General features: G+C 50.5%; 1 protein-coding gene across 1 annotated transcript in view; it reads left to right on the top strand.

Annotated features, from left to right (window-relative positions):
* Positions 1–17,266, top strand: part of LOC102420739 (mediator of RNA polymerase II transcription subunit 27-like) — a 136,539-nt gene that overhangs the window by 88,970 nt on the left and 30,303 nt on the right. Inside the window, 1 exon segment of the mRNA XM_023747414.1 lies at positions 8,745–8,838. Coding sequence (XP_023603182.1) covers positions 8,745–8,838 — 94 coding nt within the window.

Genomic DNA, 17,266 nt, shown 5'->3' with positions numbered 1-17,266 from the left:
TTTCCTTTTTCCTTTTCAAATCATTTTGATGACTTATTTATAGGCTTTGCTCCCTGAAGGTTCCCCTCTCCCATCAGAGGAGAGGGTGGGTACCATGGGGGAGGAGCCAGTAGGCAGGGCTCAGAGGGGGGTGGGGTGGGGGTGGGGGGATGAGCAGAGGGTCAGCTCAGTTCACTTTATTTCTCCTCTGACTTGCAGTGGAGGAGAGGTTTGCAAAGGATTGAAAGACTGCCATAGACTTCAGTGCAGAGATAGGATCAGTGTTGGTGGTGGTCTTGTGAGGCCACCATACACCTGTAGAGGGCGCCCTTTGAGAGTTTCTTTGGGGCTCTGCCAACCACCTCTACCTGTATCCAGGGGAGTCCTGGACTTGCTTCCATGGGAAGAGCAGTCTGGCACAGGTGAACACCTTTGAAAGTGGTGAGGGGGTTTGGGCCGTGGCCACTGCTGCCGCCTGTGAAAGCCTTTTTCTGTGTGAAGAGGCTCCCTCCCCTGCTCGGCTGCACTTTCCCATTATTCCCGTGGAGTCAGCTCCCGTGATTGATCACCCGCAGCCTTGCCTCGGGATTGCTGACCCGACACCCGCCCTCCTGGGCCGCTTACCCTTCCTCCCGCCAGCTCCAGATGTAGGCACGGAACCTTCTTTCTTTTTTTAAGGTATAAAAGTGAAGATCTGTTTAGAATGAAAAAAAAACACACAAGTTTTCAAAGCCAAGCAAAACCTTTTTGAAACCAAGCTGTTTTATTGCCTGCCTTACTTTTTTTTCAATCCTCACCTGAGAATATGTTTTATTAATTTGAGAAAAAGAAAGAGGGAGGGGGGGTGCGGGGAGAGAGAGAGAGAGAGAGAGAGAGAGAGAGAGAGAGAATATCATGGATGTGAGAGAAAAACATCGATAGGTTGCCTCCCGTACGCAGCCCAACTAGGCGTGGAACCCGCCACCTTTTGGTGTGCCGGGCGACGCTCCGACCGACTGAGCCACCAGCCAGGGCTGGGACCTGCCTTGCTTTAAGGGGGTTTTACACTCAGTCATTTACAACCACCTGTAGGAGTTTTGCCATAATCTTTGATCAGCTGTTCTATTATCTGCATAATATTTTTCTTTAAATAAACTCATGTTTTAAACAGCATCATTCTAGGAAGTGATGTCTATGAACTCAGGTTTTAGCTGCTAGTTACGTATTTTTCTATGTACATACATACTTAAATTAAAAATGTTCACCCATTTATGTGCGTCGCCTCCCGCACACTCTGTGAGTGTGCCTGTCACACATTGGAAATTGTTAGTTTGGGGTCAATGTAAATATGAATGTGACCGTGAACTTAGAGGGAAAAGCAAACTAGCACTTGACAGTGTCGGAGAAGGAATGCCTGGGGCCTGCAGCGTAGGTGCTGGACCTTAGGGAGGAAGGGGAAGGACGAGGAGCCGAGAGGCCTCTGGGTGACTTTCTCAGGGGCAGGTCTCTCCGTTTGATCCCATTATTCTGTGTGAAGCCTTCACTCAAAACTGGCCACATCCACAGGTCAGCTTCCAGGAAATACTTGTTTCATGAACTGAGTGTGTGTAAAGTTTACTTTGTTACCCATTTAGAATATTCATATCACTGTTACCCTCAATTAATGTAAACATTTTTCAGTTTCCCATATTTCCTATTCCAGCTGTTTCCAAAGGTGCAGGCAGTCAGCCAGCGTCCTCAGCTGTCCCCCCTGGTGAGGCAGCCTGTCATCTGTCTGGTCCCTTTCTCACCTGTGACTTGACCGACCCACATTCCTCCACCCCACCCCACCCCGCCTGAGCCCCCGGGGTCACCCCGCCAGGCCCAACGGGATGACTGAATAGCTGTGGGCGCTCAGTATGGGTGTTTTCCTTGTTTGGGGTTTTTTTCTCCATAACATGCGAGAGCTCGCAGAGGACAGAGATGTTTAGTGAAAGTGTAATTCTTTCCCAAGCTTAACACATTGTTGAAATGTTTTAGGGAAAACGGGGGCCCACAGATATCTGAATACATTTTTAGTGCAAGAACAGAGATTTATAAAAATGTCTGCCTTGCAGTGATTAGTAAAATGCAAAGCAGGTGTTTACTATTTGCCCCTTCCTGTTACTTAGCAACTTTGCACATGAATTGTGAGTCATAAAATAAAAACCCAACAGGAGATTGGAAGGAATCTTAGTTGTCGTGTTTTTCTGGAAATGAGCCTGTGGCCTTGAAGGAAAAGGGTGTGCAGATGCAGTGGGAGCCCCGCAGGCCGGTCCCCAGCACCCATGTCCCGGGCTCGCTGAGTCCTGCAGGCTGGGCCCCCAGCACCTGTGTGCCGGGCTCGCTGAGTCCTGCAGGCTGGGTCCCCAGCACCCGTGTCCCGAGCTCGCTGAGTCCTGCAGGCTGGGTCCCCAGCACCTGTCTTCCTTGCCTTGACAGCCGCTGCTGAGGTGGCCAGTGTCCTTAGCGAGGTGGTGGAGTTTCTGCCTGTCTCTCCTTAGAGGAGAGTAACAGCAGGTGGTCGGGGGAGCTCTTGTCTCTGATGCATCTAGTCTTGTGATGTGCAGTTTAGAACCTACTTCTTTCAAAGGAACAAGAACTCTTTCATGGACATGACAAGGTCTTTTACAAAGTGGAGGAGTCTGACCTCAGTTTCTAGGTGTTCTTCATCACATTGAGATCGATGTGATGTAGTTTCGGGCAGTCGCATCCTCGTGGAGTCATTAACCCAACCTCCCTCTGTCTCCACCCGCTGGCAGAGCCTCTGGTGCCATCATTCTGGACAGGTGCGGGGAGAGCCTTAACTCATCCTCAGATCGCGAAGGGCTATCCCCAGGCATCACCTCGCCCCCAAATGCGGCTGATTAGCACGTGCACTGCCAGCGCTCGGAGTTCTTAGGGGGCGATGGGCAGTGTGTGCGTCCGCACGGCGTGGGGTCAGCGCTACGGAAGTCTGGTTTGAGCGGCTCAGCATCTCCCTAACACGGGATCGCTGGCTGGAGTCCAGATTTGTTGGTGTTTTTTTTCTTTTGAGGGAAGGTCAGACTTTAGAGAACGAAGCCATCTGTCCAACAAATTATTTTAAGGCTTTAATAACAAGTAGTTTGCAATATATTTTAATGTGTGGAGTAGACTGTTCATGTTTGGTGACACCGGTCTCTTTAGAAATGTCTTCCACCGTCAGTGTTGCTATCGCTTTGGTGTGGTGACCCCAGTTGGGTGGTGCGCATCTTTGTCCTAATGTTTTCGCAGAATTAATTAGTTCGTTAGAAGCGGCGTTAGGGCTGGCACGGCGACAGCACGGTGCCCGTCGCGGCTCCTGCCCCGCTCGGCCGAGCTCCTGCCAGGACAGAGGGGGGCCGTGCCCACCCTGTGCTCTGAGACCGGGCGGCTCTGCTTCCGTTGAGGTTGTGTGTGGGGCTCTCTGGTTGCTGTTGCCACTGACTTTCGATGACTCCTGTAACGGACTCTCCCAACACCTCACATCTGCTAAAATCTGCATTTGAGCTGTTTCATACCTGCCTGGCGGGTCCACACGGCTGGCTTCACGTCCTGTCAGCTCAGCTCAGCGGGTTGAAGGAGAGCGTGGAGGGCACAGGCCCATGGCAAGGAGCGGGGATGCAGCATCGAGGGCGGCATCCTGCGACCCCGCGGAGAGTCCTGTTGGGAAGAGAGACATTAAACAAACAGTCACCGGGAAAACTGCTTAATTACAACGGGGACGGGAGACACAGACGAGAATTAAAAAGTGCTGTGGGGTCAGATGAAACGCCGCAGATGGGGCCGAAGGGAGTGTCGGGGGCTTCCCTGAGGAAGTGTCATTGAAGTCGGAACCCAAAGACAAGGAGCGGGAGTGGGACTGACCGGACGTGGAGGGATGTGAACAGCGTCCTCCGGGCAGAGGGTGCAGAGTGCACGGGGTGCAGGCGGTGCCAGCGGCGCAAGCTGCCCGGGTCACCCGAGGAGGCGGAGGTGGAGGTGGAGGCCGGGCCAGGGGGAGCAGTGGCGGCTGCTGGACCGCAGGGCCTCCTCGGCCATCCGAGGTCTTGCACTTGAACTCAGCACTGAGCTGCGGCGCCTCCTACAGTATGCAGAGAGCAGGGCGCTGCTGCACAGCCTGGGAAATTCGGCTGTGGAGGCAGAAACGGTCCCTCACACCCAACGCCTTCCAAGGTCACGGAAGCAGGTCCTAGGCCAGTGATGGCGAACCTTTTGAGCTCGGCGTGTCAGCATTTTGAAAAACCCTAACTTAACTCTGGTGCCGTGTCACATATAGAAATTTTTTGATATTTGCAACCATAGTAAAACAAAGGCATATTTTTGATGTTTATTTTATATATTTAAATGCCATTTAACAAAGAAAAATCAACCAAAAAAATGAGGTGACACGCGTGTCATTGGTTCGCCATCACTGTCCTAGACCTTGTTGGGAAGATTAACAGGGAGACAGTTGTTTATAAACGAGCTCTACCCTTGGGCTCCATCATGGAAGCATGATGTTAAGATTATCGACTCTTAGATTCATCACCCCCCCCTTTCTGTGTTCCTGCAACATTTTTTTCCTAAAATTAAAATAGCTTTATTGAAAAATACAGTTTCCCATTCAGAGAGGAACAAAGAAGAAACCAGATACCTCAATTCTAGAACAGTCTAGAGCAGCTCTTCTGAACGTGGGTCTCTGCATGGATTTGAAGGGCTTAGGAGCTACAGACAGCGGCCTGGACAGTTTGTGCAGGTGTGTTTTAGTTTGCAGCACATTCTCCAAGGGACCTGTGACCCAAGAAAGAGTTAAAGGCTGGTCGAGCAGTCAGGGAAGCCAGTGGTCCGTCACCGGCTTGCGCAAAGCCTGTAGGTTTGGGAGGAAATACCTGTGTGTCGCCCACAGGCTGATGGGGTGGTTGGGTGGGGACACTGCAGCCCCAGGTGGGCAGGGGGGTGCAGACCATCGCATGGAGACACCATTGGATCCCCAGACTGAGAGGGACGCTGGATGAGAGGACCTCCGAGGTCCCAGGGTCTTTAAATTGGGGACATTTGGAGGAGCAGGCCAAGCCACTTGAAAACAGGAGAACGAGGTGAGAAGTCTGAGAGTGCCTGCTTGCTTCTGATCGCAGTGACGGGGAAGCAGTTGATTCTGAGCTGAGTCCCAAGGACGCCTTAGAGACTCGGAGAAGAACCCGCTGGAGTGTCCTGGGAGAATGGGGGGAGCCCAGTGAGAGTCCGATGGAGAGAGCGGGACAGGAGGTGGGATTCTTCCGTCGTTCAGAGTTAACTTCTGCCTGAAAATACTCGGGATGAGTCACACCGTGATCCGACCCGTGATTTCTAGGGGTTTGTGTTTGGCCCTTCGTGGCCCATCGGCCGCAGCTCCTGGGCGCTGCCTGAGGAGAGCGGCAGCTCTGGCGGACAGGCCTCTGTGATGTAAACAGGAGCAGCGAGCTCTCCAGTTCTTACCCTGTTAGCAGGTTGGCAGGAACGTGCAAATTGTGACTCACTGCTCAATTTGGCACGAAATTAATCTTTCCGCGTCGCATCTGCTCAAGTGTGACTCGTCACCACTGCTGTGTTACTGCTTGTTTGCCTGTAGCCAAAGGTAGAAATTAAAGCAGTTTGCTCCTGCCGCAGAGCGAGCGGGACATACGGTGCCGTGTGGCAGGGAGCGCGCTGTGCCTACCTTCCCCACCTGTCCCTGCCCTGCGTGGCAGTGGGCGTGGCTTGGGGTGGGGGGCACCGTTCAGAGACGGCCTGCAAGAGGGGTACCTGGGCAGAGCCGCCTGGGCACCAGCCCCTGCAGAGAGAGAGTGCGCTTTGCCGCCAGCCTCATCCTTCTGTCAGGCCACTAGCGGTGGATCTGCGGTTTGAAAGCCATGTCTGCTTGCAAATGAATGTTTTGATTTTTGCTGCGAGGATTCAGACATTGTTTTCCTCAGTTAAGCAGGCAGCTGACTTTCTCTCTTTCTCCTCTTGGCAAACACATAATGTCACCTGTGAAAAGGAAATTTGCATCTCCGTTATGTTGGACATGGGAATGAAAAACATCTCCTGGAAATTGATTTCTGCTTCATGAAATCCTTGGGTGGAGCTTACTGAGCTGCTCTGAGATCGCTGGGTGGGAAGAAAACCAGTGCCGCCCAGGCCTCTCCACTCTCCCGTCGGCCGCAGACGGTTTTCCTGGGAACCTTTCCTCCCGCCGCCGCTGCCCTCCTTTCTCCACCCGCGAGCTCTCCTGGACACGGGGATGGAAGCGGCGAGGAGCACGCGTGGTCCGCAGCCAGGACTCGGGCCCTTCCTCATGCGTCCTGGAATCTGCACTGAGCTTGGTGTCCAGACCAGCGCTCGGCCTCCTCGCCTACTACAGAGACGGGCTTTCCAGAAAGTGCTGCGAGCCCTTCAAGGTGACCGCGTGGGGAGCAACCGGGAGCCTGCCTTCGAGCTGAGGTTCTGGTTCATTTGCATCCTGCTGTCGGAGCTATGATGGCTATTGATTATGATGGCTATTGATTGAGGATCGTTCAGAAAACATGCCCCTCTCCCCATTAGCATATGCTTAGCAAATGACCTCCGTTCTCATAGGACAGCAGATTTTTGCTTCCTGCTGAGTCTGAATTAACTGGGTTTAAACCGCGTACATAGATTTAGGAGAGAAATATGCAAATGTCCTATGGCCTGGTGTACACTTGGACGTGGAGTTTGCCGTGTGTCTCCACCGTTTCGAGGAACATCAGGAGTGATGGAAAGTGAGCTGACCTCCTTTCTTCATGTTTTCACCTTCCGCAGCATTTAAGCTCAGAGCCGAGGCTGTACCTCAGGCAGCTGCACATCTGGAAGGGATGGTGGGGCCTGAGGTGTGGTTTCTTAGTCACTGTGTCTTAGCCTTTTTATATTTTTTATTGATTTCAGAGAGGAAGGGAGAGGGAGAGAGAGAGATAGAAACATCAATGATGAGAGAATCATTGATTGGCTGCCTCCTGCATGCCCCACACTGGGGATCGAGCCTACACCCTGGGCATGTGCCCTGATGGGGAATCAAACTGTGACCTCCTGATTCATAGGTCGATGTTCAACCACTGAGCCACGCCGGCCGGGCTGTTTCTTAGCCTTTTTGAAAGTCAACAGAATGGGCCTTACCTCTAAGAACTACCTCTTGTTCTTTCTCAACTAGTTTGCTTCTTGCCATGGCCTCCTCTTCTGGTCCTCCCGGCTGTCTGGTGCTGGGTTCTAGAAGTCTTCGCACTTGAACAGCCGTCTCCCACCCTCTTCCCCAGCAGCCCACGCCCTCAGCGCACCTCCACCTCCTCCCGCGATCTCTGCGCATCTTCCTGCTGGGGGTTCCTCATTGGCCGCTGCCTTCGGAGCTTTTCCCTGCCTTCTTCGCTCGAAGTGTAAACTGTGATAACGTTCCCTAAGGAGAACCTGCGAGTTAATCAGTGGGATTGCTGTCTGACTTTCCGAGCTGATTCCCCGTGTTCGCTTTTTAAACAAATGGCATTGTGTTGTCTGCTGCTCTCAGGGGCCCTGGGTTGCAGGCTGACGCCTTTCATGTTGTGAGCGGAGAGCTAATCTCCCTCTCCCCCGCCCAGAGAACACGGCTTTTATATGGCCCTGATCTAATGGACTGTAATTTAATTTGTCGTGTCCAACAGATACGAAATCCAATGCAGAATCCTTAATGGATAGTTTTGCATCTCGGCTATTGTATTATACATCCCCTCTGTGGCCAGTGGATTGGATGGTGAGCACAAACACTGGTGGATTTCTTTCTCAGAGGGTCGGAGCCAGGCCAGCTCTGTCGGGGCTGCGCTGGCCATCTCCTTGGTGAGCCGCGGCTGGAGGGAGAGTTCACCCACCGAGAGGGGGCGTTTTTGCAGAACAGGCTCACCGGGGACCAGATGCCATGCCAGGTGCTTGCAGTCAGTTGTCTCAATGATTGTCAACCTTAAAGGAGACAGGTTCCATTTGGGCCAGAGGAACAGAGGACTTCCTTTGGGAGGAATGTCTCCAAAAAGAGTGGAACTGATAGAGCGCCAAACCCGTGTGACTGTAGTGAGAAGTTCAGAGTCGTGTGGAGAGGTCAGGGATAAAATGGTAAAAGGTACATAGAAAACTAATCAAGTGAAAACCAGGCAGAACAGGAAGCTGTACAACAAGTGAATAAATGTACTCATGAGCCGCGGTGTAGCTCAGCTACTAAAAATATATGTATGGTCCTGGCTGGGAGGCTGCCTGGGCTGGAGAGTCACCCCATACACCAAAGGATTGCGGTTCAATTCCGGTCAGAGCACATACCCAGGCAGGGTGCATACGGGAGGCAGCCAATCAGTGTTTCTCACATTGATGTTTCTCTCTCTCTCCCTCTCCCTCCTCTCTCTCTAAAATCAATAAACATACTAGTATCCTCGGGTGAGGATATGTGTGTGTGTGTGTGTGTGTGTGTGTGTGTGTGTGTGTATGTAGAATGTAAACATTGAATACCCATTTAAGCAAAAATTGTGCTATAACTTGAATTAGCTAGTGTCCCTCCAGGAAAAAGGAGGGGTTGGGGTTAGGGTTAGGGCACCTTAACCCTAACTAAAGACTGGTTGACTGGAAGGCAAGAGGAGGAACGAGGAAATAGTATATTTTACAAAGAGCCATGTTATCCCATAGCCTTCTTGAAAATGGATTCCATTAATACAGGTGAAACCGACAAGAAGTCCGGTGCATGTGGGCCCGTGTTCCTGAGACGAGGGTTCCGTTCATGCGGGTGTGTTTCTGTTCCCACTTAGGTATGTTGATGACGTGATCAGCCGCATTGACAGGATGTTTCCTGAAATGTCCATCCAGTTATCCAGACCCAATGGAACGTCAGCGATGCTCCTGGTAAGTCCACCTGGCCATCTGTATGGAAGAAAACTGGCCTCGAGATTACATGATAAAGGGGGACAGGCAGATTCTGGTGGCCCCGTTGTTTTCCACCATCACCGAGCAGTCACCACCAGGGGCAGCAGAGAGCCTCCGGTGTCAGCGACCTGTCGTGGGAGCCCTGGGTCGTCTGCAGTGTCTGCCCAGATAGAAGAGGCAGGAGGAGGGGAGGGTAGACTGGGCTCCCTCTAAGGCAGTTGGGGTCTGTTTGGCTCATCTAAAGCTGACCAGCCTTTCCTTGTGGGCCCAGAGGTATCAGGGCTTCGGAGCCCCTCAGAAATGGAGGGGCGGCCCCTTCCCTGTGTCTGACCTGGAAATACACTCCCGCACGGGAGACGGGCGGGCGCAGGAGGGGAGGACACACAGGCGCTCAGTAAATATTTGCTGAGTGAACACGCGAGTGACAGGTCACAGCATCTTCCTCTCCCATGTGTCTGAGTGTGCCCGCATGGGCTGCATGGGGACTGCTGCTGGGAGGGAAGGAATGAGGCATCCGCACTGGTTCCATCCCAGAACTGTCAGGGCATTTACGCCTTAACTTCCTCCGGCGTCTTTGTGAGTCGGAGGTAATGGCCATAGCTGTCCACTCCGTTCCCCGGATGATGCACCTTAAGCTTTCGGCCTCCGGTGTGGCTGCTCTCTCTGCCCAGCGGGGGGCTCTTTGATGCTGTGTATATTAATATCATGATGTAATAAATCCTATTTCCGTTCTTTGAGGAGATGAGCTCAGTCATCCAAAAATAAATCTAGCTGTGTTGATATTTAGTTTCAGTTCATCTACCGCCTAACATCCCATTATTAATTTTCTCCCAGCAGTCAAAATATTGTAAGCGCTTAATCGAGTCAGAGACGAGAACAAGCAGCTGGCTTCTTTTGGCATTTAAAATGTTCATGTGCTACCTGGCTGGTATGGCTCAGTGGTTGAGTGTCGACCTATGAACCAGGAGGTCATGGTTTGATTCCTGGTCAGGGCACATGCCCAGGTTACGGGCTCGATCCCCCACGTGGGGTGTGCAGGAGGCAGCTGATTGATGATTCACTCTTATCATTGATGTTTATATCTCTCTCCCTCTCCCTTCCTCTCTCTGAAATAAATAAAAACATATCAAATATATTTTTAAAAATATATTAAAAATTGTGACTGATTCACCAGGTATAAAATTGTAGGAAAAAGATGAAACTTCAACCATGATATTTGAAAGATATCTTGATATTATAGAACTGAATCTTTATGTTACATGATTTACAACAGATAAAACTCATTTGTCAGTCTTTCTAAACATATATTTTAACTAACCTTCCATCTCTTTAACATATTCATGCCTTCTGTTGAATGACATGTCTTTTTTAAACCACGCGGACACATCTCGGTGCCAAGGTTGAGAAGCCCTGCTTTAGCACATGCAAATGTGTGGCTCCCGGGAAAATGCCAGAATGTTTTCCTGGGAGGCAGCGCCGGAGCAGGACGCAGACTTGTCCCCGTGTGCCGAGGCCGAGGTGCAGCCTCAGCTGTCCTTGGGAACGCTCCGGAGACCCGCAGTCTAAAATTCTGTGATGCTGTCCCAGCCATTGTGGCTCAGTGGACAGAGCGTCGGCCTGTGGACCGAAGAGTCCCAGGTTCGATTCCGGTCAAGGGCATGTACCTCGGTTGTAGGCTCCTCCCCAGTCCGAGCCCTGGTCAGGGCTCATGCAGGAGGCAACGAATCGATGTGTTTCTCTCACATCGATGTTTCTCTCTATCTTTCCCTCTCTTTTCCACTCTCCCTAAAAATCAATGGAAAGATATCCTCAGGTGAGGATTAAAAAATAATAAGAAATAATAAATACCTAATTAAAAAAATAAAATTCTGTGATGCTGCAGCAACCACTTGCGGAATCTGTACCCAGATTTCAGCACTTTGTCACAGCTCCGATTATGATTGGAATTCTTCGTTAAATGCTTTTTTGAAAATGTTATTTTGTAAGACTTACTAGAAAAGTCAGCTTTTATTTTTTACTTCATTTTGACACATAAAAATTGTACATTTGTTGTCTAAAATCAGACCCATTCTGTAAGGCAGCAGTTCTCAAACGAGGGCCCAGCCAGAAGGGGCGCAGAGGCTGCTTTGGGGGCTCCCAAAGCAAAGCCGCTTCCCGGCAGACATCTCCTTCCTCCTCACTCTCCGTTCAGGCTCACCGTGTTGTCCGGGGCTGCCTAGCGTGAGGTGCCGTCGTCACCCTAATGCCTGTTGGCTTGCGTCTTGTGTTTTAAACATTTCTGTTTGGTTTCTAATGTGGTAAATATTGATAGCTTCCCACAGAAACAAAAGTTCCTAGGGCCTCGGTAACTTACATGATCGCAGCGAGACCCTAAGGCCAAAATGTTAGAACTGCTGCTCTAAGGAGAAATGTGTCTAACGTACGAATATTCCAACAAAATATCAAACTAATTCCAAAAATGTGTGTTGCAATGGCAGTGAAATGAATGCAAGTTTATTAATGATTAAACACTTTAAGGTTTAAAAAAAGAGTAAAAGTTAAAGGAATGTTGGCCATTCTCCAGGCCAGCTCCCTCAGCTTCCTCAGAAGAGCATTCCCGAAGCAGTCGGCGGATGTGAGCGTGGGCTGGGGTTGCTGGTGGTTGTCAGCTGTAACCATGGCCTCGGGCTGAAGCCGAGGTCTGTCTTTAGAGGAGGAGACTAAAGTGGAATTAACGTGTTGTATGAGCTTTGCTTTAAAATATTTCAAAAGAGGGAGAGGGGGCTGGATAAAGCAGGTGTGGCAGAATCTAAATCTTGGTCGTTTCCTGACTTGGGTGGTTGTTAAATAATCTGTTCCTTTATGTTTGAGAATGTTGGCAATCAAATATTATGGTGACTATCTAAACCCAAGATAGATAGTATTTCTCAAAAAATACAGAAAAACACGAACTAATAAAACTACAAAAAAAACGGAGACACAACTAGAAGACCAAGAATGCCCACACTCCAAACTGTGCATGGGAAGACAAGAAGAGCCCGCACGCCTCGGCGAGCTCTCCCCCGCGGACTCCCTTCAGCCTGGCTCCGGAGCTGCCTCCGTGTGACTCCCCGCGTGGATTACCCGCGTGGAGGGCAGGCAGGGCCGTGCTTGCCCTGGGGGAGCAGGCGTGGGCGGGGAGCGCACGGGAGCGTTGGTGGCGGGGGAAGCGTCAGCCCTTTGAGGTGTGGTGTATGTGGCTGTGCGCATTTCTCAGCATCCAGAGAAGGGTACACTAAGGTGTACATTTTACTGTAGGCAAGTTTAACCTTCAAAAATGTTTAAACCTTAAACTCTACCAATGGTGTGCTTGCCTAAGTGTTTAGGGATGAAGTCTACTAATGCCTGGAAAAAATGAAGATGGCTCAGTGGCTGGGTAGATGGAGATATATGTGACAATTAGGTGGGACAAAATGATAACTATAGATTCCAGCTCATGGGAATATGGGTGTTCACCTTACAACTCTTTCAACTTCTTAGAAGTTTGAAATTTTTCATCGGAAAAATGTTGGACTAAACACCACAGCGTAAAGAACCACCCCACCTCCCACCCGAGGAAACACACGCCACAGAGCAGAAGAGCACTGTTTAACATCACCCTCCGCTGACTTTCACACCCTCAGGTGTATGCAGAGATGAAAAATACTCTTGAGTCAGAAATTCAGAAACAGGTAAAAATGTGAAAAAGTGAAAAGAACTTGTACTCAGTCAAAAATGGATGAAATGCTAAAATTATCTCAGAAATTGACTAAATTTCAACATGCTCAAGGAAAGAAAATAGACTCACATGAAATATAATAAGGGCATTGAAGAGATGCCGGGAAACAACCAAGGGATGCAAATAAGCAAAGAAAGAAGAAAGGGTCAGAGAGCAGGTGGTGGAAGGGAAGCAGACAGGGAAGTAAAGCCGTGACTGCATGGGAGCCCGCGAAGCGCATGGAGCAGAAGGAACGTGGACGCTAACGGAGGTCTGGATCTGCACATCGGCAGCCTCGCTGGTGCCTGGGACGTTGGCCAGCGCCGGTCAGGTCTAAGATGTAGTCTAGTGATGCTATTAGACATCAAAGACCAAGGAAAAGTCCCCACGGCTCCCAAGCAAAAGAAGCCAATAGCTTACAAGGCAAGAGCATCAGACGTCTCGAAATCAATACATAAAGCACAAGGCAGTGATGGACAGGCTTTCAAAGGCATGAGTCAAGGGTACGTGTGCCTTTCAAGCATCCAGGCCAGAGAAAAACCATCTCAAACACAAGCCGGCGCCCGCTCACCCGGCTCGCGGAATCTCAGGACGAGCCTCGCCCAGCCACGGGGCAGGCGGGAGACGTCAGCCTCCGACGGAGAGTGGGCATCCCTGTATTTCATTGTCGCTGTGAGGCTAAAACAAAGGGTGTGACGAGGGGAAGTGCTGATGTCCTAGCACAGCAGAGATCATCTCAGCCGGGATGGGAGGAGGTAGGTGCAGAGGCAGTAGGATGGGCTCACTGGCTTTAGTGTGTGTGATAGAGGAGACTTAAAAGGACCGTCACAAATTGACACACGAGATGCTGAAGTGTCATCTAAGAAAAGGGAGGTCTGAGGACACGAGTGTGGACAGGAGGTAATGAGAACAAAATCTACACCTTCCTGAAAGCCATCAATCAGTGAACAGGCGTGCGAGCAAGGAGAACATCCCCTAGAGAAGGAAGCACCGAAAACAGGACCGCACGTGAAAACTGCACCGAGAAGGGGGCGTGGTTCGCTCCATGTCCGCGGCTGTGCCTTGGGCCTGCTGATCCCTCTGCCTGGGACGTCCCGTCCCCCGCCTGCCCTTCCGGCAAAGCCGCTGTGCGTTCTCGGGGTTGGGTCTGCGCTCCTTTTCGAGAGGCCCAGCCTTGCTTCTTCGGGCGAGAGTCTCTTCCGTGGCCCCCAAAGCACTGCGGAGGCCTGTCTCACAGGTCTGAGGCGCACGGAGGGCCGCAGGTGGATGTCAAGGGGGTCACTTTGCTTTAAAATGCCAGTTGGGCCCTAGCTGGTTTGGCTCAGTGGATAGAGCATCGACCTGTGAACTGAAAGGTCCCTGGTTCGATTCCGGTCAAGGGCACATGCCCAGGTTGCAAGCTCAATCCCCAGTAGGAGGCATGCAGGAGGCAGCCGGTCAATGATTCTCTCATCGTTGATGTTTCCATCTCTCTCTTTCCCTTCCTCTCTGAAATCAGTAAAAATATTATTTAAAATAAAATATAATAAAATGCCATTTGACAGCTCCTACAATATCACATACCACACACACAGAGCCTCGATGAGGCTTCTGAAGGAGTGTGGCCTGGCCAGTTACCCAGTAACACCCGTTCCACCTCGTGCATTGCCTCACGCCGCCTGGGTGGAGACAGGGCACTTTACAGATCGGGCTTCTCCGGGACTGCACAGCTTCCATAGGACAAAGAGACCGTGTAAATTATCGGCGCTGATCTTGTTATTAGAAGACAACCTTATTGATCAGTAGGTCCTTTGAATCCCTTGTAACTTGTCTCAGTTTGTGTTTGACCAAACGGAGCCATTTCTCCCAACACCCACTGCAGTCAATGATGTGGAGCAGAATGACATTCCTCTTTCCGAGGCATAATCTTTGTTTTGAAGAGTTACTAACACAGAGCCCGGCTGCTGTTTTCCGTAGACGCGGTTGTCTTCTGCAGATTTATGCCCGGCAATTGAATCTCATTAGCCCGGATTTACACTGCATGGACCAAGCGTGTAAATAATTGAAACCTTCCGGGACTGCATTAAATCTTCGGCTGATTTTAAAAGCAGTTTATCTCTTTATTTTACTTTATTCCCTTATCCCGGTCCACACAGTTGATTTTTCCTCCAGTTAATCGTTTCATTGTGCCTATGTGTTGAGATAAAACAGTTGTCGTTTTAATAAAAGTGACACACACAATCCATTTCGGTTGCCAGCTGAATTAAAAGATGAGTATGCGTATACACTGTCCTGATCCATGGCATTATTAGTTTTATAAGTTATATTTTATCGAATTTTATTAAAGTTAATTGAACTAATTGGGCTGTATGTAGTTGCAGGAGTGGTGGTGGGCATTACATCGTTGTCATCACTATCAACCACCTTCAGGAGCAAACTAGTAAGAATGCAGGTGCTGGCCCAGCCGGCGTGGCTCAGTGGTTGAGTGTCAACCTCTATGAACCAGATCACCGCTCGATTCCAGATCAGGGCATGTCCCTGGGTTGCGGGCTCGATCTCTGGTAGGAGATGTGCAAGAGGCAGCCGATCAGTGATTCGCTCTCATCATTGATGTTTCTCTCTTTCTCTCCCTCTCCCTCCCTCTCTGAAATCAATACAAATATATTTTCTTTGAAAAAGAATGCACTCTCTGGGCCCGGTGAGCCTCCAGGCTGAGGGGCCCCGTGAGCCTCCAGGCTGAGGGCTAACCTCTGTCAGCTTGACGCCAGGGTGCATGTTCTTTCTTGGTTCCTGGCCCCCTCCCCCGCTTCTGGATGTTTCTGAGCCACTACCAAACCTCCGGAACGTACTGTGCCTGTGAAGACCTGCTGTCTGGCTTCTATTGGTTGCGGTCATTGAATCCTTTTTGAGTGCCTGGTTTCCCAGGCATCACAAGAGCCTGGTCCTGCCCTTCTACTCAGCCTTGAGGCAATGTCTTGCATGACTGGGAGCCCCAGAAAAATAGAATTTGACCAAATTCTTCCTGTTCCTTGTCATGTTTGCAGGGCGTAGAACTGTGCCTGGCACAGAGGAGGCCTTCACTGAGTGGATGAAGCCGGGCCACAAACAGTGCAGTGGCAGTCAAGTTCCCTGTTGTTTAAGTCAACAAGGACCGACTCCCGCTGCCCGGGTGGGTCGGGCCACGCCAGCGTGCAGGGACTGCTAGACTCTGGGCTGGTTACCGAGGCCAGTCTCAGCCCAGAGCGAGCGGAGTGAGGGGTGGGGGACCTGATTTGGGGGGGCAGGGCGGGGGTTCACGCAGTGACAGTGCCATTCAGGAGGGACCTCACAACCACACCCTCACGGAAGGGGTGGGATTTCAGGAAGCCGACAGGCCTTCCACGCAGGGAGAAATGAAAGCGAAGGGTGAGACTTGTCCCGATTCTAGAAAAGTCTGCCCCTGCCATCATGAGTAGAATCCTAATAATTGCTCCCTGTAACTCTGCCTGCCGTGTGGTGGGAACTGTAATATATGCTTATCGATTTGATTTTCACACCAGCCCCTCCATGCAAGATGTTAGCACTGTTTCATGGAAGAGAACAGAGAGATTCAGAAGGTCACGCTGAGTACAGGAGCTGGGGTTTGACGTGAGGTCCAGGGCGTCACCCTCTGCGCTGTCCGTGACAAGGTCACTGGGTCACACAAATGCAGGAAGCTCCTCGTATGTGAACTGGGGGGCCTGTCGCAGTGAGTCGGGTTTCTCTAAAGGCTTCTTGAAAGAGGATGGTTTTGATAGCATTTGATGTGGGTAGGAAATACTTTCTGAATGTATTTCTGACTCTCCCGTTCTATTTCCTTCTTTCCCACGGGCTTTATCAAATGATTGTTTTGTTGGTAAATTTAGGGTGCAGTTGGGACTTATATGTAGATTGTAACCTCCTCTCAAAGGGAGAGAGGATTTATCATTTCCATTCATTCTCATTAAAATCAGAGCATTTGCATCTTAACTTTTGCATCTTGTTCCAGGAATTTTAAGCAGTCTGACTGTATGGAAGTGGGTCGTATTAATTGCAAATGGGCTAGACATCTGCTCGCTAACACAGAGCGATTTTTTTTAGCTGTTTTGTTGTTATATATGATCTACCAGAGTGATTAAGTGAGGGCTGGCGGTGATGCTGTTACAAGGCTAGGATTCTCAGAGACTTACAGTGTAACCATAAAAATGAATTTAAGAGGGAATCTTGAGAGTTCTAGCACTGGGAGCCGTTACCCATCTCAGAGTGGATAGTTTTCATCCACGGTGTCAGGGAGCCTCCTCTGATCTTGGAGCCACTATGGGTCCGCTCACAGCGAGCCCAGACACAGGTCCCAGGCTCTGGGGCGAGGGGAGAGGAGCAGCATGGCTGGCTGTTCCTACCTGCAGCTGTGGGGTGGAGTGAGCGAGGGGAGGTGTTGGATGGAGAAATACCGTCCAGGCTGGAGACTGGTGGAACAGGCGAGTTCTCTCCCAATACTAATGTAACAGTTTCTGGGGTGGGATTCCTGCTGCACTAATTGTTAAGGAGATTGATATGCACAGGAAGCACTCAGTGGTTAAACACAGCTAAGCAGGCTCCTTTATTGCAGTCCTTTTCAGAGCCTGTAACATGCCAGTGTGCACTGTGACTCTCTGAGGAGGGTTATGTATGTGTGTCCCCGACTTGCTTGACCAGGGACACTTTTTCCTCTCCGTG

The sequence above is a fragment of the Myotis lucifugus genome, unplaced genomic scaffold (assembly GCF_000147115.1).
Source record: "Myotis lucifugus unplaced genomic scaffold, Myoluc2.0 scaffold_868, whole genome shotgun sequence".
NCBI classification, from domain to species: Eukaryota; Metazoa; Chordata; class Mammalia; order Chiroptera; family Vespertilionidae; genus Myotis; species Myotis lucifugus.
The sequence above is the reverse complement of the archived record's forward strand: the minus strand, read 5'-3'. Positions and strand labels throughout refer to the sequence as shown.